The sequence below is a fragment of the Phyllobates terribilis genome, unplaced genomic scaffold (assembly GCF_046119375.1).
Source record: "Phyllobates terribilis strain yellow unplaced genomic scaffold, ASM4611937v1 Scaffold_1075__1_contigs__length_432475, whole genome shotgun sequence".
Taxonomy (NCBI): Eukaryota; Metazoa; Chordata; class Amphibia; order Anura; family Dendrobatidae; genus Phyllobates; species Phyllobates terribilis.
In genome coordinates this window covers 88,713-114,448 of record NW_027363835.1, presented here as the reverse complement: position 1 = coordinate 114,448, position 25,736 = coordinate 88,713, and the positions used below count along the sequence as shown (strand labels likewise).

At 47.3% G+C, this 25,736-nt stretch overlaps 1 protein-coding gene across 1 annotated transcript; it reads left to right on the top strand.

The window, feature by feature from the left end:
* Positions 1-1,241: 1,241 nt before the first annotated feature.
* Positions 1,242-22,262, top strand: LOC141242783 (dynein axonemal heavy chain 12-like). The gene is made up of 6 exons (XM_073668866.1): positions 1,242-1,323; positions 10,847-11,031; positions 11,323-11,431; positions 12,567-12,849; positions 17,395-17,511; positions 21,677-22,262. Exons 4-6 carry the CDS (start codon positions 12,592-12,594, stop codon positions 21,734-21,736), a joined length of 435 nt encoding a protein of 144 aa, XP_073524967.1. The 5' UTR covers positions 1,242-1,323; positions 10,847-11,031; positions 11,323-11,431; positions 12,567-12,591; the 3' UTR covers positions 21,737-22,262.
* The last annotated feature ends 3,474 nt before the right edge of the window (positions 22,263-25,736 follow it).

Genomic DNA, 25,736 nt, shown 5'->3' with positions numbered 1-25,736 from the left:
ACACACACATGTGCATCTCCCATCTCTCCACTCCTAGTTAATTGTATTTTAAAAAAAATAAAACTTGTTATACTTACCCCCATGCGATCCCTGCAGAATCCTGGCGCTCGTCTAAATCGCTGACAGCAGGTTCTCCTGACTTCCGGCCATGTGACGGCGCCGTCACATGACCGGAAGTCAGGGGAATTATGAAGGCGCTGCTGCAACAGCGCAGCTCAGCGCTGAAATGTCCCGGACCCGGTGCATAGCATGGGGCCGGGGGCCCCATGAGGAGAGAGACGCACAAGAGGGGGGCCCCCGAGGGGGCCCCTACCGGCCGGGCCCCATACTGGAGTCAGGGCAGTCATGCCCTGATGGCGGCCCTGCTGGAGGCTGGAGGGGCCCCCTCTCCCTCGGGGCCCCCGTTCAATGAACCGGCTGCACGGGCGGTAGTTCCGCCCCTGGTGTTGAGGAGCTGAACATCACAGCTCTGGTCACTGTGTAGTGGCCGCTCCCTGGTGCTGCAGATCAGCTCCTATTACATGAATATTAGCTGATCTGCAGGACCCGCAGTACAGTGAATGGAGCAGTGATGTTCAGATCTTCAAACTATTTACATCTGAGCGTTGCAAACAAGTGATGGGTAGAGCCAGTGCCGCGTGTCGGAGCCCACCGATCTGATATTGATAACCCACCCCCAGGATAAATCATCATTATTATACTACTGGAAACTCCATTAATGGATTGTCTGGGATTAATAACACGAGCCCCTTCTTTAAGAAAAAACAGTCCCTAACTGGTCACAGGATGAATGTGGGATTTCAGGTCACCCATTTACTGCAATGTAGCTGGCAATGCCACCCAGCGGATCTAAGCAAGTCCCGGGGCCTCAACAATATACAGCCAGTGCCCGAGTATAGGATGGAAGATTAAAAAAAAATCTTCAAAAATGTATTTAGTGTGAGGCATACATCAAAAATACAGGCAATGCTTTTCCTGACAACTCTGAGTTTTATAATGTGGAAAAATCGTTTAAAAAAACACTGTGTGAACATAACCCTAACTGCATTGTGACTGTGTATATACATATATAAGCTGCCCCTCCCCCACCATGTGAGCATTCTCAGCGCGTACTGACCAATGCTGTCCACCAGGTGGCATCAGCAGGAAATTACAGCGATGAGACAAGCACTGCATGACAGCCCCGCCCCAATCTGCCCTATACCAGACACGCCCCCTACCAACGCCCCGCCCCCGCTGCCATGACAACCGAATTATTTAATGGCAGAAAGAGAGACCTTATATGAGCAGAGAAGTAGCGGCCGGAGCGCGGGGTCCGCACAGGTGAGCGCCCCCTATAACACAGTGTATGTACTGCACGTCAGCTCTATGGCAGACTGTCACCTGTGCTGGATCCAGTACGTGTTACACTTATATCTGTACAGAGACACAGAGGACGCAGCGGGGCCCTGTCGCCAGATATATATATGTGCGTGTGTGTGTGTGTATATACAGTATATATGTGTATGTATATGCTGTATTACTGTATATATGCGTGTATATATGTACTAGCTATTGAACCCGTTCTACGCCCGGGTGGCGAGCATTTTTATTGGTATATGGTCTCCCATCCTGGTATTTGTGCTGCCCCCATCCTCTTGTGGTATGCATGGCACCCCTCACCCCCTAATCCTGGTATGCATGGCACCCCTCACCCCCTAATCCTGGTATGCATGGTCCCTCCACCCCCCAATCCTGGTATACATGGCACACCTCATTCCCCAATCATGGTATGTATGGTCCCCTCACCCCCCAACCCTGGTATGCATGGCACACCTCACCCCCCAATCATGGTATGTATGGTCCCCTCACCCCCCAATCCTAGTATGCATGGCACACCTCATTCCCCAATCCTGGTATGCATGGTCCCCTCACCTCCCAATCCTGGTATACATGGCACCCCTCACCCCCCAATCCTGGTATGCATGGCACCCCTCACCCCCAATCCTGGTATACATGGCACCCCTCATTCCCCAATCCTGGTATGCATGGCACCCCTCATTCCCCAATCCTGGTATGCATGGCACCCCTCATTCCCCAATCCTGGTATACATGGCACCCATCACCCCCCAATCCTGGTATGCATGGTCCCCTCACCCCCCAATCCTGGTATGCATGGTCCCCTCACCCCCCAATCCTGGTATGCATGGTCCCCTCACCCCCCAATCCTGGTATGCATGGTCCCCTCACCCCCTAATCCTGGTATACATGGCACCCCTCATTCTCCAATCCTGGTATGCATGGCACCCCTCACCCCCGAATACTGGTATACATGGCACACCTCATTCCCCAATCATGGTATGTATGGTCCCCTCACCCCCCAACCCTGGTATGCATGGCACACCTCACCCCCCCAATCATGGTATGTATGGTCCCCTCACCCCCCAATCCTAGTATGCATGGCACACCTCACCCCCCAATCATGGTATGTATGGTCCCCTCACCCCCCAATCCTAGTATGCATGGCACACCTCATTCCCCAATCCTGGTATGCATGGTCCCCTCACCTCCCAATCCTGGTATACATGGCACCCCTCACCCCCCAATCCTGGTATGCATGCCACCCCTCACCCCCAATCCTGGTATACTTGGCACCCCTCATTCCCCAATCCTGGTATGCATGGCACCCCTCATTCCCCAATCCTGGTATGCATGGCACCCCTCATTCCCCAATCCTGGTATGCATGGCACCCCTCATTCCCCAATCCTGGTATGCATGGCACCCCTCATCCCCAATCCTGGTATGCATGGTCCCGCCCCCCAATTCTGGTATACATGGCACCCCTCACCCCCAATCCTGGTATGCATGGTCCCCTCACCCCCCAATTCTGGTATACATGGTACCCCTCACCCCCAATCCTGGTATGCATGGTACCCCCTCATCCCTATTCTGGTATCTATGGTACCCCCTCACATCCCCAATCCTGGTATGCATGGTACCCCTCACCCCCAATCCTGTTATGCATGGCACCCCTCACCCCCAATCCTGTTATGCATGGTCCCCTCACCCCCAATCCTGTTATGCATGGTCCCCTTACCCCCCAATCCTGGTATGCATGGCACCCCTCACCCCCCAATCCTGGTATGGATAGTCCCCTCACCCACCAATCCTGGTATGTATGGTCCTCTCACCCCCCAATCCTGGTATGTATGGCACCCCTCACCCCCCAATCCTGGTATGTATGGCACCCCTCATCCCTATCATGCTACACACACATACAAGAAAATAAACACTTATACTCACCTTTCTTCCCTGTGCTCCAGCGCTGTTTCCCGTTCTGCTGGAGGCCGGGGGAGGAGTGCGGCGCCGAAGTACGCGTGTGCCCATACCACGCTGTCCGGCTCCATTTTGCTGAAGACACATTGCAAATGTGTCTTCAGTAAAATGGCGCCGGATAGCGCTATGCGCATGTGCCGATTTCAATGCCTCCCTCTTCCCCCGGACTCCGGACCGAACAGAAGCGCCGCGGTAACGCTCATCCCGGTCAGGTAAGTATGTAAGTATGGCACCAGAGATCGCGGTATGTGTTCAGTGTATACGCATACCGTGATCTCCAGCACCATACACTCCTCTTACCTGTAACGGCTCCATGCGTTCTTCAGTCTGGAGCCAGACTGTGCAGGCGTGTCGCACTAGCGCAGACTATAAAGGCTTCAGACAGAGGGTACTCTATATGTATGTATATATATATATGTATACTGTATATGTGTATATGCATACTGTATGTATATATATATGTATACTGTATATGGGTGTGTATATATGTATACTGTATATGGGTGTGTATATGTATACTGTATATGGGTGTGTATATATGTATACTGTATGTGTGTGTATATATATGTATACTGTATATGTGTGTGTATATCTATACTGTGTATATATGTATACTGTATATGGGTGTGTATATATGTATACTGTATATAGGTGTATATATATGTATACTGTAGATGTGTGTATATGTATACTGTATACACAAATTCTTTGGTCTTATTATCTTCATTTAATTTGCTTGCAAGGAAAAACACAAAAGAGAATGAAGCAAAAATAAAATCATTGATCATTTCACACAAAACTCCAAAAATGGGCCGGACAAAAGTATTGGCACCCTCAGCCTAATACTTGGTTGCACAACCTTTAGCCAAAATAACTGCGAACAACCGCTTCCGGTAACCATCAGTGAGTTTCTTACAATGCTCTGCTGGAATTGTAGACCATTCTTCTTTGGCAAACTTGTAGTGAGCTGGCCGTCTCTGGCTGTTCTGTGATAATTGATATAGAGCCTGTTACAGAAGTGATTACACAGGATGATGTTGCCACCTTGTGGCCAGAGGTTGCACCTGCGCAGGGTGTGATGACAGAGAAAAAGACTGAGCCTCCTGTGTCCCGCCCCAGAGAGTCATGTGACCAAAGTGGGAAGCAGGAAAAAGCGCGCGTAGAGTCTGCTGTGGTCTGTGAAAAGAGCCAGGACGGTGTGCAGGCCCTCGTGTGTGGCGCAGGAGAGACTCTCAACGTGATTTCTTCTATCTGACACCATATCCTCGGAGCCTTCCCCAGCTCCTGCACTGCTGAAGGATTCAGCTGTTACACTCCCTGCTACTGGAGTGTGGACTACATAAGGGGACCCACCAGAGCTTCTATCCGGATCAGAGAGACTGTAAGCGGGACCTCTGGCGAGAGGCCGAAGTATCCCTTCCTTTGTTTCCGCGAATTCTGCTGTTCCTGTTTTTTTTCCGGCTGGGACGCCTTCCTGCAAAGACAGACAGGCCTGCGACGGGGGACACATCCTTCTGGAGTAAAGGACTGGTAACGTGTGAGTAGGGACAGTGAGGGTCAGCTTATCAGTACACGTTATTACTGTGCATATTTACGGTTGTCATTTATTGTTTTTTTTTCTTTGCTGTGTTAAAAATGTATGCGAGTAAAGATACGGTTGTCAAGATAGAGTCTGTGTGTGGGGATCTTGCTGGGCCAGATCATAGATACCAATGCGCGGCCTTGCCCGCGGTCACTTCAAACTGCTCCAGGTCCCTGATATTTGAAGGGAGCCTTCTCCAAACTGCCATTTTGCGATCTCTCCACAGGTGTTCTATGGGATTCAGGTCTGGACTCATTGCTGGCCACCTTAGAAGTCTCCAGTGCTTTCTCTAAAACCATTTTATAGTGCTTTTGGAAGTGTGTTTTGGGTCATTGTCCTGCTGGAAGACCCATGACCTCTGAGGGAAACCCAGGTTTCTCACACTGGGCCCTACATTATGCTGCAAAATTTGTTGGTAGTCTTCAGACTTCATAATGCCATGCACACGGTCAAGCAGTCCAGTGCCAGAGGCAGCAAAGCAACCCCAAAACATCAGGGAACCTCCGCCATGTTTGACTGTAGGGACCGTGTTCTTTTCTTTGAATGCCTCTTTTTTTTTCCTGTACACTCTATGTTGATGCTTTTTCCCAAAAAGCTCGACTTTTGTCTCATCTGACCAGAGAACATTCTTCCAAAACGTTTTAGGCTTTCTCAGGTAAGTTTTGGCAAACTCCAGCCTGGCTTTTTTATGTCTTGGGGTAAGAAGTGGGGTCTTCCTGGGTATCCTACCATACAGTCCCTTTTCATTCAGACGCCAACGGATAGTATGGGTTGACACTGCTGTACCCTCGGACTGCAGGGCAGCTTGAACTTGTTTGGATGTTAGTCGAGGTTCTTTATCCACCATCCACACAATCTTGCGTTGAAATCTCTCGTCAATTTTTTTTTCCGTCCACATGTAGGGAGGTTAGCCACAGTGCCATGGGCTTTACACTTCTTGATAACACTGCGCACAGAAGACACAGGAACATTCAGGTCTTTGGAGACGGACTTGTAGCCTTCAGATTGCTCATGCTTCCTCACAATTTGGTTTCACAAGTCCTCAGACAATTCTTTGGTCTTCTTTCTTTTCTCCATGCTCAATGTGGTACACACAAGGACACAGGACAGAGGCTGAGTCAACTTTAATCCATGTTAACTGGCTGCAAGTGTGATTTAGCTATTGCCAACACCTGTTAGGTGCCACAGGTAAGTTACAGGTGCTGTTAATTACACGAATTAGAGAAGCATCACATGATTTTTCAAACAGTGCCAATACTTTTGTCCACCCCCTTTTTTAGGTTTGGTGTGGAATTATATCCAATCTGGCTTTAGGACAATTCTTTTTGTGTTTTTTTCATTGAAGACAAATTAAATGAAGAGAATAATACCAAAGAATTTATGATTGCAATCATTTTCAGGAAGAAATTGAGCATTATCTGACAGAATTGCAGGGGTGCCAATACTTTTGGCCAGCACTGTATACTGTATATGGGCGTGTGTATATATATATGTATACTGGTATGTGTGTGTATATGTGTGTATATATGTGTATATATGTATACTGTATATGTGTGTATATATGTATACTGTATATGTGTGTATATATGTATACTGTATATGGGTGTGTATATTTATATATATACTGTATATGGGTGTGTATATATATATACTGTATACTGGGTGTGTATATATGTATACTGTATAAGTGTGTATATATATATATATATACTGTATGTGTGTATATATATGTATACTGGTATATGTGTGTATATATGTATACTGTATATGGGTGTATATATGTATACTGTATATGTGTGTATATGTATACTGTATATGTGTGTATATATGTATACTGTATATGGGTGTGTATATATATATATATACTGTATATGGGTGTGTATATATATATACTGTATACTGGGTGTGTATATATGTATACTGTATAAGTGTGTATATATATATATATATATATACTGTATGTGTGTATATATGTATACTGTATATGTGTGTATATATGTATACTGTATATGGGTGTATATATGTATACTGTATATGTGTATATATATGTATACTGTATATGTGTGTATATATGTATACTGTATATATGTGTATATATGTATACTGTATATGGGTGTGTATATATATATATATATACTGTATATGGGTGTGTATATATATATATACTGTATACTGGGTGTGTATATATGTATACTGTATAAGTGTGTATATATATATATATATACTGTATGTGTGTATATATATGTATACTGGTATATGTGTGTATATATATGTATACTGTATATGGGTGTATATATATATACTGTATATGTGTGTATATATGTATACTGTATATGTGTGTATATATATGTATACTGTATATGGGTGTGTATATATATGTATACTGTATATGTGTGTATATATGTATACTGTATATGTGTGTGTATATGTATACTGTATATGGGTGTGTATATATGTATACTGTATATGTGTGTATATATATGTATACTGTATATAATCTTTAATCTTTGTCAGGTCCAGGGGTCCTGTAGAATGTGAATCCCTGAGGAACAGCGTATCCTTGGCTTGTGCCAAGACAGAAGAAAAGTTGCTGAACACTTGGTACCCCAAAGTGATCAATCTATTTGCCAATCAAGATGCCCTGCAGTTGATTAATGCGGACAAATTGGATTCCTTTTATAACTGCGTCTCGACTAGCGGGGTGCCTCAAGGGTCTGTCTTGGGCCCTATATTATTTAATATATTTATTAATGATCTAGTGGAAGGGTTGCATAGTAAAATAGCAATATTTGCAGATGATACTAAACTTTGTAAAGTAGTTAATGCAGATGAGGATAGGGCACAGCTACAGGAGGATTTAGATAAATTGGGGAGTTGGGCCAAAAAATGGCAAATGGGGTTCAATGCCGATAAATGTAAGGTCATGCACATGGGAAAGAAAAACAGCAGTCACCCATACATATTAAATGGGAAACCGTTGGGGAAATCTGACATGGAGAAGGACCTGGGCGTCTTGGTTAACAGCAAATTAAATTGGAGTGCCCAGTGTCAGGCAGCAGCTGCGAAGGCAAATAGAGTCATGGCATGCATCAGAAGAGGAATAGGGGCATATGATGAGAACATTGTTCTTCCTCTGTATAAAGCGCTGGTAAGGCCGCACTTAGAATATTGTGCACAGTTCTGGGCTCCGGTGCTCAGGAAAGACATATTGGAGCTAGAGAGGGTACAAAGGAGGGCGACTAAGGTAATAAAGGGAATGGAGGGACTAGAATACCCAGAGAGGTTGTCCAAATTAGGCCTATTTACGTTGGAAAAGAGAAGGCTTAGGGGAGACCTCATAAACATGTATAAATACATCAGGGGGCTGTACAGAGATCTCTCCCATGACCTGTTTATACCAAGGATGGTGACAAAGATGAGGGGGCACACTATGCGTCTGGAGGAAAGGAGGTTCCTGCACCAGCATAGAAGGGGATTCTTTACGGTCAGAGCCGTGAGACTCTGGAACTCTCTGGGAGAGGAAGTGGTGATGTCCAACTCACTTAATGAGTTCAAGAGAGGACTGGACGCCTTTCTTGAGAACAATAAAATTACGTCTTATGCTTAGTGATAGTTAATTAATCCAGGGATTTAATCTGACTGCCAGATTGGAGTCGGGAAGTGAATTTTTCCTCAATGATGTAAATTGGCCTATACCGCATGTTTTTTTTTTGCCTTCCCCTGGATCAACGCTGCGGAATAGCTGCAGTGCACAAGAAATAGGCTGAACTGGATGGACGCTTGTCTTTTTTCGGCCTTTTAAACTATGTAACTATGTAACACTTATGTCCAAGCAGGTAAAGGCGGCTGCAAGATCCGTGATATATAAGGATTCATGTTCATTATTGTATCTCTGGATCAGACATAGACTCAGAGTGATACAACTAAATAGACCCTATAGGGGTAAAGTTGGCATATCCGGGGGGAAATATATCCCAGATTTGCCAAACTGAGCCAACTCATGAAACACATGGGTACATAGGAGAAGAAAGAGTTAATTGGCGTAAAAAATATAAATTTTTATTCCATCAAGTTAAAAAACGTACATAGTAAAAAGAGAAATGACATAATACGGATAGTATAAAGACACTAATTAGATTACCAATGTAGCAAGATATGTTACAAAGTATACATATATGGTCACGCATATGGTCACAGTGGGACATGAGCAATATAGATAATATAGCATAAGGTTAGTATATCAAGACAATCCAATGAGTGTAATAATATATCAAAAAGTAATCCATAAGTATTCCATAGTCATTGGATTTACACTTGCCATATGCATCAGGTATCCATCTAAATAATGCTCCTGCCCACAAATAATCAGATACATGTCACATAAAACATTTTTTAAGGTAGTCTCTTACCACAAAGAGTGCCAAAAAGGAGGGTAAAGTGCATAAAGGAACGCACAGTGGCAGAGTGGTATTCCCATCTCATATATGTATGGCACTTCCACAGTCTGAGGACGCACATTCGGCTGAAGTATATTGCTGCGCAGGGACATGCCGGGTCCCTGAGCTGCAATGCATGCCGCCAGCCAATCAAAGGCCAGTAGCTGATGTCGGCGTGCCAGTCACGAGCGACGCATGGAAGTGACGTCATGCGCTGCCCTTGCCGGCACACTGAAATCAGCTACAGAAGAAGACGCCGCATGTCGTGGGAGCGCAGGAAGGTAAGAAGAATCATTTATTTTTGTTTATTTAATGTATTACAAAAGAACAACAGAACATTATACCAGGAAAGGGCCAAGGATGGGGAGCATTAGACAAGGAAGGGGCTCAGGGTGGGGAGAATTAGACAAGGAAGGGGCCCAGGATGGGGAGCATTATATAAAGAAGGGGCCCAGGATGGGGAACATTATACAAGGAAAGGGCCCAGGATAGGGAGCATTATACCAGAATGGGGGTCATTATACCATGACATGGGCCAGGATGAAGGACATTACACCAGGAAGGGCACAAGGATGGAGGTCATTATACCAGAATGGGGCCTAGGATGGGGGACAGGATACCAGGATGGAGGACATTGTTATAGGATGGGGGACATTGTACCAGGATTGGGGACATTGTTACAGGAAGGGGCCAGGATGGGGGACATTATTACAGTAAGAGGCCCAGGACCAAGGACATTATACCAGGAAGGAGCCCAGGATTGGGACGTTATTGCTGAAAGGGGCTCAGGATGGGGGGTATTATACACAGAAGGTGGATATTATAACAGGAAGAGGCCCAGGATCGGGGATATTATAACAGGAAGGGGCGCAGGATGGGGAACATTATACCAGGAAGGGGCCTAGAATGAGAGACATTATTATAGGATGGGGCTACAATGGGAAACATCCAAGGCAGGGACGAACACGCGCATCATTATCGGATCTAGAATGCTACAAGGGCCCATACATCTGACCAACATGCTGGTGGGGGCCCAGGTCCAAATTTTGCACATCTGCAGGAACATGGCATATGGCTTAACAGTATGTCATATGTTGGGAAGGGGTTAAGCTACAGCACATTACATAGCCTCTTGCAGCTATATCAATGGAAAAATTAAAAAATGTATGGCTTTTTGAAGAAGGGAAGGAAAAAATGCAAAACAAAAAATTATCCGGTCCTGAAGGGATTAAGGAGTTCCCACCCACAGTAAATGTTGTCACTCAGCTTAAAATCTTCACTTGCTTATTAGCAGAAGCTAAGGTTTCATTAGGATCTCCGAGGCTAAAGTTACATGCGGCTCCAGCTTACATGTAAAGGGGATGGTATCAAGGAGTCTCGCCAAACTTTCCCTACAAATGTCCAACAATTCAGAATTCATATCCATTGATAATTTATCTTCTAAAATGATAGCATTTTTTTTCTATCCTTTTCATTTTATGTGTAATTAACTTTTTGTTCTCCTCCTTTAAGCAATGGGAGGAACGACTGATAAGGATCCAGGAAACCATTGATGAATGGCTGAAGGTGCCGACCCAGTGGCTTTAATCTTCTCTTCTGAGGACATCATGCAGCAAATGCCTGAAGAAGGACGCTTATTCCAGACTGTGGACAGAAACTGGAGAGAGATCATGAAACATTGCGTTAAAGACCCGAAGGTAAATGGATGCTTCATGGTGGACTGATACAAGAAAGCACGGTCATCTTGCATCCAGGATTGATGTTTTCCAAGAGTCCGTGTCCTGATGCTTCCATCACAAGGATCCCGGGTTATGGGGCTCCGCACTGCCTGGACTCCAGCCTCCCGCATCTTCTATTTTCTATCCAAATAGGTTCTAATTTTTCTTTTAATATAAACTATTGGCACAATAGTCAATGAATGTGACCTTTTTTCAGTCTCTATAACTATATAATGGAATCTTACTTATGGGCTATCTACTTTGTTTTAGGTTTTAAGCGCCACTTCTCTGACCGGACTTCTGGAGAAACTTCAGGACAGCAATGTGCTTCTGGATAAAATCATGAAAGGGCTGGAGAAGAAGAGGCTTTTTTCCCACGGTATAGTCCTTTCACTTGTTGCAATGATTGTATATATTCCTTAAATATTTTTTTTTCTTATTTAAACGCATTGAAATCATTTTTGTAATTGGATTTCATTAATAATTTTGCACTGTTTGCCTTCTATTGGCTCTGTGTTGCGCTGGCTATTGGACTTATTTTTAATCTGTCTTTTTTCAGCTCCTCTTAGCCGATTTATGACCACAGATCACATCAAAGCTGAATGTGCAGGAAACAAAAAGCCTAACGGTGCAACATTTTTAATGAAACTGAATTGTCGCAAATACTCGCAATTAAATGGGTATTCCCATCTCCAAGATCCTATCCCAATATGTAGTAGGCGTAGTAATAATAATAATATTAGCAAATACCTCCAATTAGAAGTGTAGTATAGTTCTTCTGATTCACTATGTCGCTTTCCCCATGTGCAAGGCATTGCAGTAGCTTCGGTATCCATGGTTACGACCACTCATATAGTGACAGTTATTTGCTAGTGGTCGTAACCTAAGCTACTGCAATGCCCTGCACATGGGGTAAGCAACAAAACAAATCAGAAGAACTATACTAAACTTCTAATTGGAGGTATTTGCTAATATTATTATTATTACGCATACTACATATTGGGGTAGAATCCTGGAGATGGGAATACACATTTCAGTTAAATAAAAAAAAGTTCCCAAAGCTGGATAGCCCCTTTAAGCTAACCATACGCATGACATATGAGATACCCGTGGTCTGAATGGTTATTTGGCTATTTCTCCTGACTCCCACCTATTCTGCTGAACAGTCATGTGGTTTTAATGGGGAGAGAGGAGAAAGTCGGTACTGGACACCTCCGGCAGCGGGTTATCTCCCCTGAGAACCAAAAGACCGGGTATTGAAATCCCATCTGCCCGATCCTTCTGGCCCTGACATCCTCTATCGGGGGAGAGTCAGGAGACCCCCATACACATCAGTGGGTAGGCCGGTCCTGCTGCAATCGTCAGGTTTAAACTATTTTAATCCAATGTGTATGGGGACTGAATCTTTACTTTAAAGCTTTGCTTTTCTATTTTCTCACATAGACACTAATACAAATGGCGCCTGACCCAATACTTTAATGACATCTTTATCATATTGTGCATTTTCGCTTTAGCTTTTTCTTCCTGTACAACAATGAAATGCTAGAAATTCTCTCTGAGACTAAAGATCCTCTGCGGGTCCAACCACATCTAAAGAAGGGCTTTGAAGGCATAGCAAAGCTGGAGCTCCTTCCTAACCTGGACATCAAAGCCATGTACAGCACCGAGGGGGAACGCGTAGAGCTCATCCAGACCATCTCCACCTCCGAGGCTCGGGGGGCCGTGGAGAAGTGGCTCATCCAAGGGGAAGATGTCATGTTAAGGAGCGTGCATGATGTTATTGCTCGGTCACGAATGGTACGGATCTACCTACAGACCAAAAGCATTAATTGGAACTAATCTAGTCTATATATATAATCGTCTTATCCCATCTGTCTGTCTGTCTGTGTGTCTGTCTGTCCAGGAAAACCCGCATCGCTCATTGGTCCGGCAGCGGCCAATCAGCGCCGGGGGATTTCTAAAAAAAGATGGCGGCCGTTAGCGGCTCATCTGCGGGACGGAGCTGAGCGGCGATGCAGCCAGGAGATGACTGGCGCAAGGCGCTCATCTCCCGGCCGGCAACAGCAGAAGGAACCCGACCGACGGACCCATCTGCGGGATGGAGATGCAGCCGGAAGATGAGCGCCGCGAGGCGCTCATCTCCCGGCCGGTAGCAGCGGAAGGACCGCCGGCGTCGCTGACCTCCATGCGGAAGGGAGGACCGGGGAGCGGCGCTGCGGGTCGGGATACTTCTGCTGTGAGCGCCCGCTATGTCCCGGGTTCTCGCAGCGGAATTAGCCGCACAGGCAGCGCCGCTCCCCGGTCCTCACCAAGACGATTCGATGATTGATCGCGGTCTTCGGACCCGACCAATCACTGATCTTAGCGCAAAACTTAAACACCGCTGTGCTGATTGGTCGCCGACGCTGCCCGCGACCAATCACCGATCTTGGCTCCACATTTAAACACCGCTGTGGTGATTGGTCGCGGCCGATATTTAAATTTGGCGCCAAAATCGGTGATTGGTCGCGGCCGATATTTCAATTTGGCGCCCAAATCGGTGATTGGTCGCGGTCAGCGTCCGCGACCAATCAGCACAATAGTGTTTAACTTTGGCGCCAAGATCAGTCATTGGTCGCGGGCCAAGACAGCGACCAATCACCGATTTGTGCGGCACTTTTAAATAGCGTCCGTGACCAATTGGATGTCAGCGCCGCTCCCCGGTCCTCCCTTCACACCCTAGCCGCATGGATGTCAGCGCCGCTCCCCGGTCCTCCCTTCACACCCTAGCCGCATGGATGTCAGCGCCGCTCCCCGGTCCTCCCTTCACACCCTAGCCGCATGGATGTCAGCGGCGCTGCCTGTGCGGATACTTCCGCTCCGAGAACCCGGGACATGAGCGGGCGCTCGCAGCAGAAGTATCTGGACTCGCAGCGCCGCTCCCCGGTCCTCCCTTAACACCCTAGCCGCTGATGTCCCCACTGTATCCGCATGGTCTTACAAAGGTCCGGACATTTGTGTTAAAAATCGCTGATTGGTCGCTGGCGCTGCCCGCGACCAATCACCGATTTGGGCGCCAAATTTAAACATCAGCCGCGACCAATCAGCACAGCGGTGTTTAAATGTGGAGCCAAGATCGGTGGGGACATCAGCGGCTAGGGTGTGAAGGGAGGACCAGGGAGCGGCGCTGCGGGTCGTGATACTTCTGCTCCGAACGCCCGCTCATGTCCCGGGTTCTCGGAGCGGAAGTATCCGCACAGGCAGCGCCGCTGACATCCATGCGGCTAGGGTGTGAAGGGAGGAACGGGGAGCGGCGCTGACATCCAATTGGTCGCGGACGCTATTTAAAAGTGCCGCACAAATCGGTGATTGGTCGCGGTCTTGGCCCACAACCAATCACGGATCTTGCCGCAAAAGTTAAACACTACGGTGCTGATTGGTCGCGGACGCTGACAGCGACCAATCACCGATTTTGGCGCCACATTCAAATATCGGCCGCGACCAATCACCGATCTTGGCTCCACATTTAAACACCGCTGTGCGGATTGGTCGCGGACGCTATTTAAATGTGGCACCAAAATCGGTGATTGGTCGCGCCCAGCGTCGGCGACCAATCAGCACAGCGGTGTTTAAATGTGGAGCCAAGATCGGTGATTGGTCGCGGCCGATATTTGAATGTGGCGCCCAAATCGGTGATTGGTCGCTGTCAGCATCCGCGACCAATTAGCACCGTAGTGTTTAACTTTGGCCGCAAGATCAGTGGTTGGTTGCGGGCCAAGTCGGCGATCAATCACCGATTTGTGCGGCACATTTAAATAGCGGCCGCGACCAATTGGATGTCAGCGCCGCTCCCCGGTGCTCCCTTCACGCCCTAGCCGCATGGATGTCAGCGCCGCTGCCTGTGCGGATACTTCCGCTCCGAGAACCCGGGACATGAGCGGGCGCTCGCAGCAGAAGTATCCCGACCCGCAGCGCCGCTCCCCGGTCCTCCCTTCACACCCTAGCCGCTGATGTCCCCACAGTATCCGCATGGTGTTACAAAGGTCCGGACATTTGTGTTAAAAATCGCTGATTGGTCGCTGACGCTGCCGCCGACCAATCACCGATTTAGGCGCCAAATTTAAATATCGGCCGCGACCAATCACCGATCTTGGCTCAACATTTAAACACCGCTGTACTGATTGGTCGCGGACGCTATTTAAATGTGCCGCCAAAATTGGTGATTGGTCGCGCACAGCGTCGGCGACCAATCAGCACAGCGGTGTTTGAATTTGCCGCCAAGATCGGTGATTGGTCGCGGCCAGCGCCAGCGACCAATCAGCGATTTTTAACACAGATGTCCTGACCTTTGTAGCACCATGCGGATACTGTGGGGACATCAGTGGCTAGGGTGTGAAGGGAGGACCGGGGAGCGGCGCTGCGAGTCCGGATACTTCTGCTGCGAGCGCCCACTCATGTCCCGGGTTCTTGCAGCGGAACTATCCGCACAGGCAGCGGCGCTGACATCCATGCGGCTAGGGTGTGAAGGGAGGACCGGGGAGCGGCGCTGACATCCAATTGGTCGCGGCCGCTATTTAAATTTAAATGTGGCGCCAAAATCGGTGATTGGTCGCGCCCAGCGTCGGCGACCAATCAGCACAGCGGTGTTTAAATGTGGAGCCAAGATCGGTGATTGGTCGCGGCCGATATTTAAAATTGGCGCCCAAATCGGTGATTGGTCGCGGGCAGCACCAGCGACCAATCAGCGATTTTGAACACAAATGTCCGGACCTTTGTAACACCCTGCGGATACTGTGGGGACATCAGCGGCTAGGGTGTGAAGGGGGGACCGGGGAGCGGCGCTGCGGGTCGGGATACTTCTGCTCCGAGCGCCCGCTCATGTCCCGGGTTCTCGCAGCGGAAGTAGCCGCACAGGCAGGGGCGCTCCCCTGTCCTCTCTAATACGATTCCGCTCCCCGCTCCTCACCAATACGATTCGCTGATTGGTCGCGCTCTCCACACCCGACCAATCAGTGATCTTGGCGCTAAAGTTAAACACCGCTCTGCTGATTGTTCGCGTCCGCTGCCCGCAACCAATCACCGATTTGGGCGCCACATTTAAATAGCGGCCACGACCATTCACCGATCTTGCCGCCACATTTAAACACTGCTGTGCTGATTGGACGCGGACGCCGGACGCGTCCAATCAACGAGATTGGCGCCAAATTTAAGCAACGCTCTGCTGATTGATCGCGGTCGCTGGCCGAGATCAATCAGCAGTATTGGCGCAAAATTTAAACAACGCTCTGCTGATTGGTCGCGGTTGTCGGCCGTGACCAGTCAGCAGTATTGGCGCCAAATTTAAACCTCACTCTGCTGATTGGTCGCAACCACCGGCCGCGACCAATCTGCGTTTTTGGTGCCAAATTTAAACAACGCTCTGCTGATTGGTCACGGTCGCCGGCCGAGACCAATCAGCAGCATTGGGGCCAAATGTAAACCCCGCTGTGCTGATTGGTCGCGGTCGCCGGCAAAGACCCATCAGCATTATTGGTGCCAAATTTAAACCCTGCTCTACTGATTGGTCGCAGCCGCCAGCCGCGACTAATCAGCGATTTTGGTGCCAAATTTAAACACCGCACTGCTGATTGGTCGCGGCCGCCAGCCGCGACCAATCAGCGAGATTGGCGCCAAATTTAAACAACGCTCTGCTGATTGGTCGCTGTCGCCGGCCTCGACCAATCAGCGATTTTGGCACCAAATTTAAAGAATGCTCTGCTGTTTGGTCACGGCCGGCGACCAATCTGTGATTTTGGCGCCGAATTTAAACCCCACTCTGCATCGCTCTGCTGATTGGTCGCGGTCGGCGGCCATGACCAGTCAGCAGTATTGGCGCCAAATTTAAACACCGCTCGGCTGATTGGTCGCGACTAATCAGCGATTTTGGTGCCAAATTTAAACACGCTCTCCAGTCCTCACTAACACGGTTCGCTGATTGGTCGCGGCCGCCGCCCGCGACCAATCATCGATATTGCCGCCAAATTTAAACACCGCTTTGCTGATTGGTCGCGGTTGCCGAACGCGACCAATCAGCGATTTTGGCGCCAAATTTAAACACAGCTCTGCTGATTGCACCCGGTCGGCCGCATACCTATTCTAGAATACCCGATGCATTAGAATCGGGCCACCATCTAGTTCTTTTATATTTGTATAAGATTATTTGGCGGCAGTGAATGATTTGTGGATGATGTATCTCTTGCAATAGAGCCAGGTAGCAGATCTTCTACCTGCAATCGGTAGAAATGAATTTGCTAGATAATACTAGTAAGGTTGTCCCTCTCTTAAATGCTTCTGTCAACGTAATTTAACTTTCTTTTTTAAAAGGCATACCCTGCGACTGCAAGAAAAGACTGGGTGAGGGAATGGCCGGGCAGGTCGTGCTCTGTGTGTCTCATGTTCTGGACAAGTGAAGTGCATGAAGCTATCGGCAGTGGCCCGGAGGTACGGCATAAGCTCCTTTACTGATCAAGGTTGCTTCACTATAAACAGTCATGGCCGGAAGTGTTGGCACCCTTGAAGTTGTTCCAGAAAATGAAGTATTTTTCCATAAAAAATTGCATGTGTATTTTCTGTTATACACATGTTTATTTCCTTTGTATGTATTGGAACAACACAAAAAAAGGCAAATTGGATATAATTTCACACAAAACCCCATAAATGGGTCGGACAAAATTGTTGGCATCTTTCCAAAATTGTGGGTAAACAATTTTGTTTCAAGCATGTGATGCTCGTTCAAACTCACCTGTGGCAAGTAAAAGGTGCGGGCAATATGAAAATCACACCTGAAACCTGATACAAAGGGGAAAAGTTGACTCAGTCTTTGCGTTGTTACGTGCCACACTAAGCAGGGAGAACAGAAAGAGGAGAAGAGAACTGTCTGAGGACTTGAGAACCAAAATTGTTGACTAATATCTTCTTTTTGTGTTGTTCCAATATACACAAATGAAATAAACATGTGAACAACAAAACGTGTAATTGTAATAATTTTCTGGGAGAAATACATATATATACATTCATAGACAGACTTCATGAGTTCTCCTGCTAATAGACTGTCATACCCAGAGACGCAGCTTATAGGAGTTTCCAGGGGGGGATATACCATTGGTGCAACAGAGGTAAGGGGACCCACATTCACATCCAAAGATGCAAGCAGCTTATTTCACAGTACGTTATTAGACTGCAAAGAGCCCATGTAGTGTTCTTGCCCAGGGGTCTTCTCCTGGGGGTTGCAGTTGTACAGCGGCTCAATATCTTGAAGGTACCCAAAAGGCTCCATAGTATTGTTGGGATTTTGCATTGATTCATGCATCTTGTCTAGAGATGCGCAACTAAATTTGCAGGACCTTGGTCTAAGAGAGCAGGTTAGTAGTCTGTGGCTGTTGGATGGGAGCCTTGCTAACCGCCTCTTACATGCCGGCATCCCTGGCTCCTCTTTTGATTAGCCGGCCAGGCGTGATGTCATTTGTGCCTCACACCACAACTATGACATCGACATCAAAAGAGGAGCCGGAGATGCCGGTTCACGGGGCTCCGGTCCTGCGGCCGTGGAATACTGACCGGACTGTTGGACCAGAGTCCTGCAAATCCATTCGCTCATCTCTACTCTCGTCATATCTACCAATAAGGGAAGACATTGTATGGGATTTCCCATAATACCAGCATAAAATGAATCCATCTGCATTGAGTTTTCCATGCTGTTTGTAGCAGGGTTTTATAGAGGTACATCTGGGTATTTGGAGCAATTTGCGAGGAGGCAAATTGTCCCAGCAGACTCGCAGCACATTGGGGGCTCTCGTCACCATAGAGGGGCACGCTCGTGACGTGGTCAGGGAAATGATCGAAACAGGTTTGTGCAAACATCATGGCTGGCAGCAAACTTTCCAATACCATGTTCTATTTATTATACACTACATGGAGAAAGGTATTGTGCCCCCTCCACATTACACCTACAGGGGCTTTTATGGCCTCCTATTCTAATCCATATCCAGGATGTTAATATGGAGTCCGTCCCTCTACAGATATCACAGCTCAATATGCCGAGCACCTTCATACATTTCACCATATTCCTATGTTCTTTCCATATCTATGTTATGTTCCCCCCTCTTTTCTTTGAGTTTTCATAGGACACAATTGATCTTGTCACAGTAAAGCAATCTTGGGGTGTACTTACAATGACGTCTATGGGGCAGTAGTCATTTCTGCATATTGAGATGGTGGTCCCTATATAGGAATGTTTTGGCATCTGTATGTGTCGGCATCCCCTGTATATGACTCATTGCCACAATTGATCTTCTTTATAGTCAGTGGTTTGGATGGCCTAGGTGCGGTTTGTAATATTTTCTATCAATGGTGTGTGTGCTCTCCTCTGTGCAGTGTCGTTCTATAACCATGGATGGACTAATAAAGGGGTTTTATGTCAATTCCTTTAATGACCTTTTGTTCGGTTTCTTTGTAGGTATTATGTCATTCTCCGAGTGGTCAGCCATTCTAAGCCTGAGCAGACATATGGCAATGTAATTGATGTGTGCCTGACATTGCTCTTCCCTATGTGGCGGTGACATATTTATGCTGCCATTCTCCAGTATTTGTTCTAATTAATCATCCTAAAGGTGTTTAGTGGGGTTGAGGTTGAGAACGTGTGGGAAACAGTTCTGCTCTTCTATTCCCTTAGGGTTGGAAGCTACAATTGTTTAAAATGTCTTGTGCTGAAGCATTAAGATATCTTTTCACTGGAACTAAGGGGCCTAGACCAACCCCTAAAAACAAGGCCATACCTCCACCACCAAACTGCCCAGCGGGCACAATGCAGTTAATAGGGTAACGTTCTCCTGGCATTCACCAAATCCAGACTCGTCCATCAGATGCCAGATAGAGAAGTGTGATCCGTCACTGCACAGAACAGGTCTCCTCCAGAGTCCTGTGGTGGCGGCTTCACACCACTCCATCCGACGCTCGGCATCGTGCTTGGTGATGTAAGGCTGCATGCAGCTGCTCGGCCATAAAGCTCCAGGCGGGGGCGCAGTGTTTGTGGTGATGTTGTTACCAAAGTAGATCTGGACTCTGCAGTTATGGAGTCAGGAGAGCGTTCTGCCCTCTGCTCCTCAGCACTCAGTGACCCCGCTCTGTAATGTTCTGGGGTCTCCTGAGTTGCTGCAGTTCCTTCCACTCCTTAATAATATCACTCACATGTGATGGGGGAAGATTTAGGAGGGAAGAAATGTAATATCCAGACTTGTTACCCCGGTGGCTCCTATTACAGGACCGCGCTGGTATCAGAGAGCTCTGCACCACCAGCCGTTCTGTCATATGTTAGTAACAGCACACCGCATGGGAGGGCGGATGTTATACACCGGGGGGCGTGGGGATTGATGTTATACACTGGTGGGGGGCGAGAGTCTTAATGTTATACAAGGCCGAGGGGCCAGATGTTATACCCTAGGGGTACGAGGGGCTAGATGTTATACTGTCCGAGGGCTGGATGTTATACACTGAGGAGCAAGGGGACGGATATTATATACCGGGGTGAGGGGACGGATATTATACACCGGGGGGCGTGGGGACGGATATTATACACCAGGGGCGAGGGAACGGATATTATACACCAGGTGCGAGGGGACGGATATTATACACCAGGGGTGAGGGGACGGATATTATACACCAGGTGCGAGGGGACGGATATTATACACCAGGGGTGAGGGGACGGATATTATACACCAGGGGCGAGGGGACGGATATTATACACCGGGGGGCGTGGGGACGGATATTATACACCGGGGGGCGTGGGGACGGATATTATACACCAGGTGCGAGGGGACGGATATTATACACCAGGTGCGAGGGGACGGATATTATACACCAGGGGCGAGGGGACGGATATTATACACCAGGGGCGAGGGGACGGATATTATTCACCAGGGGCGAGGGGACGGATATTATACACCAGGTGCGAGGGGACGGATATTATACACCAGGTGCGAGGGGACGGATATTATACACCAGGGGCGAGGGGACGGATATTATACACCAGGGGCGAGGGGACGGATATTATACACCAGGTGCGAGGGGACGGATATTATTCACCAGGGGTGAGGGGACGGATATTATACACCAGGGGCGGGGGGACGGATATTATACACTGGGGCGAAGGGACGGATATTATACACCGGGGGGGCGAGAGGCCGGATGTTATACACCAGGGGGAGGGAGCGAGGGGACAGATGTTATACACCGGGGCTGGGGGCCGGATGTTATACCCTGGGGGCCAGATGTTATGCAATGGAGCGCTTGGGGTTGGATGTTATACAGTGGGGTTGAGGGGATGGATTTTATACACTGGCGGGGGGGGCGAGGGGAGAGATGTTATACTAAACTAGGGGCGAGGGGTGGATGTTATACACCGGGGGAGGCGAGAGGCCGGATTTTATAAACTGGGGGCTGAGAGTCCGGATGTTATACACCGTGGGCAATGGGACTAAATGAAAAAAGCAGAATTCGGTGACTAGGAGTTTTGTCCTATAATGTATGTGCATTTGCCTTCCCTTTAGAAACTCTCCCTTGTGATTCTGCAGTGTCTTAGAGGTTGACTATCTTTTCCTACATTCCTCAGGAGTTTCTCATGAACAGACTTCCGGTGGCTTGCCCAACTCCGCTATTACTGGGAGAATGAGAATGCGAGAGTGCGAATCATCAACTGCAATGTGAAGTCCGCCTATGAGTACCTGGGCAGCTCCCCACGCCTGGTCATCACTCCGCTCACTGACCGATGCTAGCGGACTCTGCTATGATGTGATGGGTTATGCTCAGAAATGTTTTTGACTTTTGTATGATGCATGAAACTTATTAGCAATTATTATTGATATTTCATACCAGTTCTTTCATGTTTCATTGGTAGATCGGTGCTTTTTATCTAAATCTTGGTGGAGCTCCAGAAGGTCCGGCCGGCACAGGAAAAACTGAGACCACCAAAGATTTGGCCAAGGCGCTGGCCGTGCAGTGTGTGGTCTTTAACTGCTCTGATGGTTTGGACTACATAGCAATGTCAAAGGTACATACAATGTTAAGCTGCTCCATTGCAGATAATAAACTGACTCCATCCGATGTTCTGCTGACATCTTTTGATTATATAGTACAGACCAAAAGTTTGGACACACATTCTCATTTAAAGATTTTTCTGTATTTTCATGACTATGAAAATTGTACATTCACACTGAAAGCATCAAAACTATGAATTAACACATGTGGAATTATATACTTAACAAAAACGTGTGAAACGACTGAAAATATGTCTTATAGTCTAGGTTCTTCAGAGTAGCCACCTTTTGCTTTGATGACTGCTTTGCACACTCTTGGCATTCTCTTGATGAGCTTCAAGAGGTAGTCACCGGAAATGGTTTTCACTTCACAGGTGTGCCCTGTCAGGTTTAATAAGTGGGATTTCTTGCCTTATAAATGGGGTTGGGACCATCAGTTGTGTTGTGCAGAAGTCAGGTGAATACACAGCTGATAGTCCTACTGAATAGACTGTTAGAATTTGTATTATGGCAAGAAAAAAGCAGCTAAGTAAAGAAAAACGAGTGGCCATCATTACTTTAAGAAATGAAGGTCAGTCAGTCCGAAAAATTGGGAAAACTTTGAAAGTGTCCCCAAGTACAGTTGCAAAAACCATGAAGCGCTACAAAGTAACTGGGTCACATGAGGACCGCCCCAGTAAAGGAAGACCAAGAGTCACCTCTGCTTCTGAGGATAAGTTTATCCGAGTCACCAGCCTCAGAAATCGCAGGTTAACAGCAGCTCAGATTAGAGACCAGGTCAATGCCACACAGAGTTCTAGCAGCAGACACATCTCTACAACAACAGTTAAGAGGAGACTTTGTGCAGCAGGCCTTCATGGTAAAATAGCTGCTAGGAAACCACTGCTAAGGACAGGCAACAAGCAGAAGAGACTTGTTTGGGCTAAAGAACACAAGGAATGGACACTAGACCAGTGGAAATCTGTGCTTTGGTCTGATGAGTCCAAATTTTAGATCTTTGGTTCCAACCACCGTGTCTTTGTGCGACGCAGATAAGGTGAACGGATGGACTCTACATGCCTGGTTCCCACCGTGAAGCATGGAGGAGGAGGTGTGATGGTGTGGGGGTGCTTTGCTGCTGACACTGTTGTGGATTTATTCAAAATGGAAGGCATACTGAACCAGCATGGCTACCACAGCATCTTGCAGTGGCATGCTATTCCATCTGGTTTGCGTTTAGTTGGACCATCATTTATTTTTTAACAGGACAATGACCCCAAACACACCTCCAGGCTTTGTAAGGGCTATTTGACCAAGAAAGAGAGTGATGGGGTGCTACACCAGTTGACCTGGCCTCCACAGTCACCAGACCTGAACTCAATCGAGATGGTTTGGCGTGAGCTGGACCACAGAGTGAAGGCAAAAGGGCCAACAAGTGCTAAGCATCTCTGGGAACTCCTTCAAGATTGTTGGAAGACCATTTCCGGTGACTACCTCTTGAAGCTCATCAAGAGAATGCCAAGAGTGTGCAAAGCAGTCATCAAACCAAATGGTGGCTACTCTGAAGAACCTAGAATATAAGACATATTTTCAGTTGTTTCACACTTTTTTGTTAAGTATATAATTCCACATGTGTTAATTCATAGTTTTGATGCTTTCAGTGTGAATGTACAATTTTCAAAGTCATGAAAATCCAGAAAAATCTTTAAATGAGAAGGTGTGTCCAAACTTTTTTCTGTACTGTATATACACACACATATATATACTGTATATATATATATACACACACATATATATATATATATATATATATATATATATATATATATATATACACACACACACACACACACACACACACACACACACACACACATATATATATATATACTGTATATAGACACACACACATATATACTGTATATAGACACACATATACAGTATATACTGTATATAGACACACACATATATATATTGTATATAGACACACACATATATATATATATATACTGTATATACACACACATATATATATACTGTATATATACACACACACAAATATATAGAAATATATATATCTGGCGACAGGGCCCCGCTGCGTCCTCTGTGTCTCTGTACAGATATAAGTGTAACACGTACTGGATCCAGCACAGGTGACAGTCTGCCATAGAGCTGACGTGCAGTACATACACTGTGTTATGGGGGCGCTCACCTGTGCGGACCCCGCTCTCCGGCCGCTACTTCTTTGCTCATATAAGGTCTCATTCTGCCATTAAACAATTCGGTTGTCATGGCAGCGGGGGTGGGGCGTTGGTAGGGGGCGTGTCTGGTATAGGGCAGATTGGGGCGGGGCTGTCATGCAGTGCTTGTCTCATCCCTGTAATTTCCTGCTGATGCCACCTGGTGGACAGCATTGGTCAGTACACGCTGAGAATGCTACATTTGCATTGTACTGTGGGAGCTGCTGGTACTACTGGTGCTTCCTGACTGCTGTCCCTATGAGGTATGCAGTATGTCACATGGTGGGGGAGGAACATTTTATATATGTATATGCACTGCTCAAAAAATAAAGGGAACTGTGCGGCCCTCCAAACAAATGCCACCCCACACCATTACTGACCCACTACCAAACCGGTCATGCTGAGGGATGTTGCAGGCAGCAGATCGCTCTCCATGGCGTCTCCAGACTCTGTCACGTCTGTTACATGTGCTCAGTGTGAACCTGCTTTCATCTGTGAAGAGCACAGGGCGCCAGTGGCGACTTTGCCAATCCTGGTGTTCTGTGGCATTTCTTTGGATGGCCGCACAGCCCTCCTTGTGCTCGGCAGAGGTAGCCTGACTGCCATTAGGTACCGAGATGAGATCCTCAGACCCCTTGTGAGACCATATGCTGGTGCGGTTGGCCCTGGGTTCCTCCTAATGCCGGACAATGCCAGACCTCATGTGGCTGGAGTGTGTCAGCAGTTCCTGCAAGATGAAGGCATTGAAGCTATGGACTGGCCCGCCCGTTCCCCAGACCTGAATCCGGGACACATCTGGGACATCATGTCTCGCTCCATCCATAAAACGGACAAACAACACAAATATTGGTTCTATCTTTTACACATTTGGGGTAGCCCTTAAGAGGGCCATTGGGTCAAAGAGAGAGAGAGAAGAGAGAGGGGAGGGAGAGAAGAGAGAGGGAAGGGAGAGATACCGGGAGATACCAAGAGAGGGAAAAAAGAGAGACCCAACCAGTGCAAGGCTAAGCCGGGCAGGCGGCAGCGGCTATTTATACCCACTGCTGATCTCTGATTGGTGGAAAATCTGGGTATGGCTGCTCTGATTGGTGGAAAAACTGGGTGTGGCTGCTCTGTGATTGGTCAGCATTATGACCTCACAGTGGCGATGACTCATACCTCCTGGGTGGTTGTTTTTAATGTATTTTTTGTTGTAACATTTTGTATGGCTGTTTGGTGCAGGGGGTGGGGTCGGGAGTATTTTAACCCCTGCACACCCCCATGACCATATGCCTCGACCCGTAGAAGCGTGATAGACACGCGAAACGGCCGTCGTCTGCATAAGGCGCCGCTTCCCTGTATTTTTAATGGAAATGGAATAAAAGAAGATTTTATTAAATCGGTGTGCCACCTCGCTTTCTTCATGTATGAGTAGTAT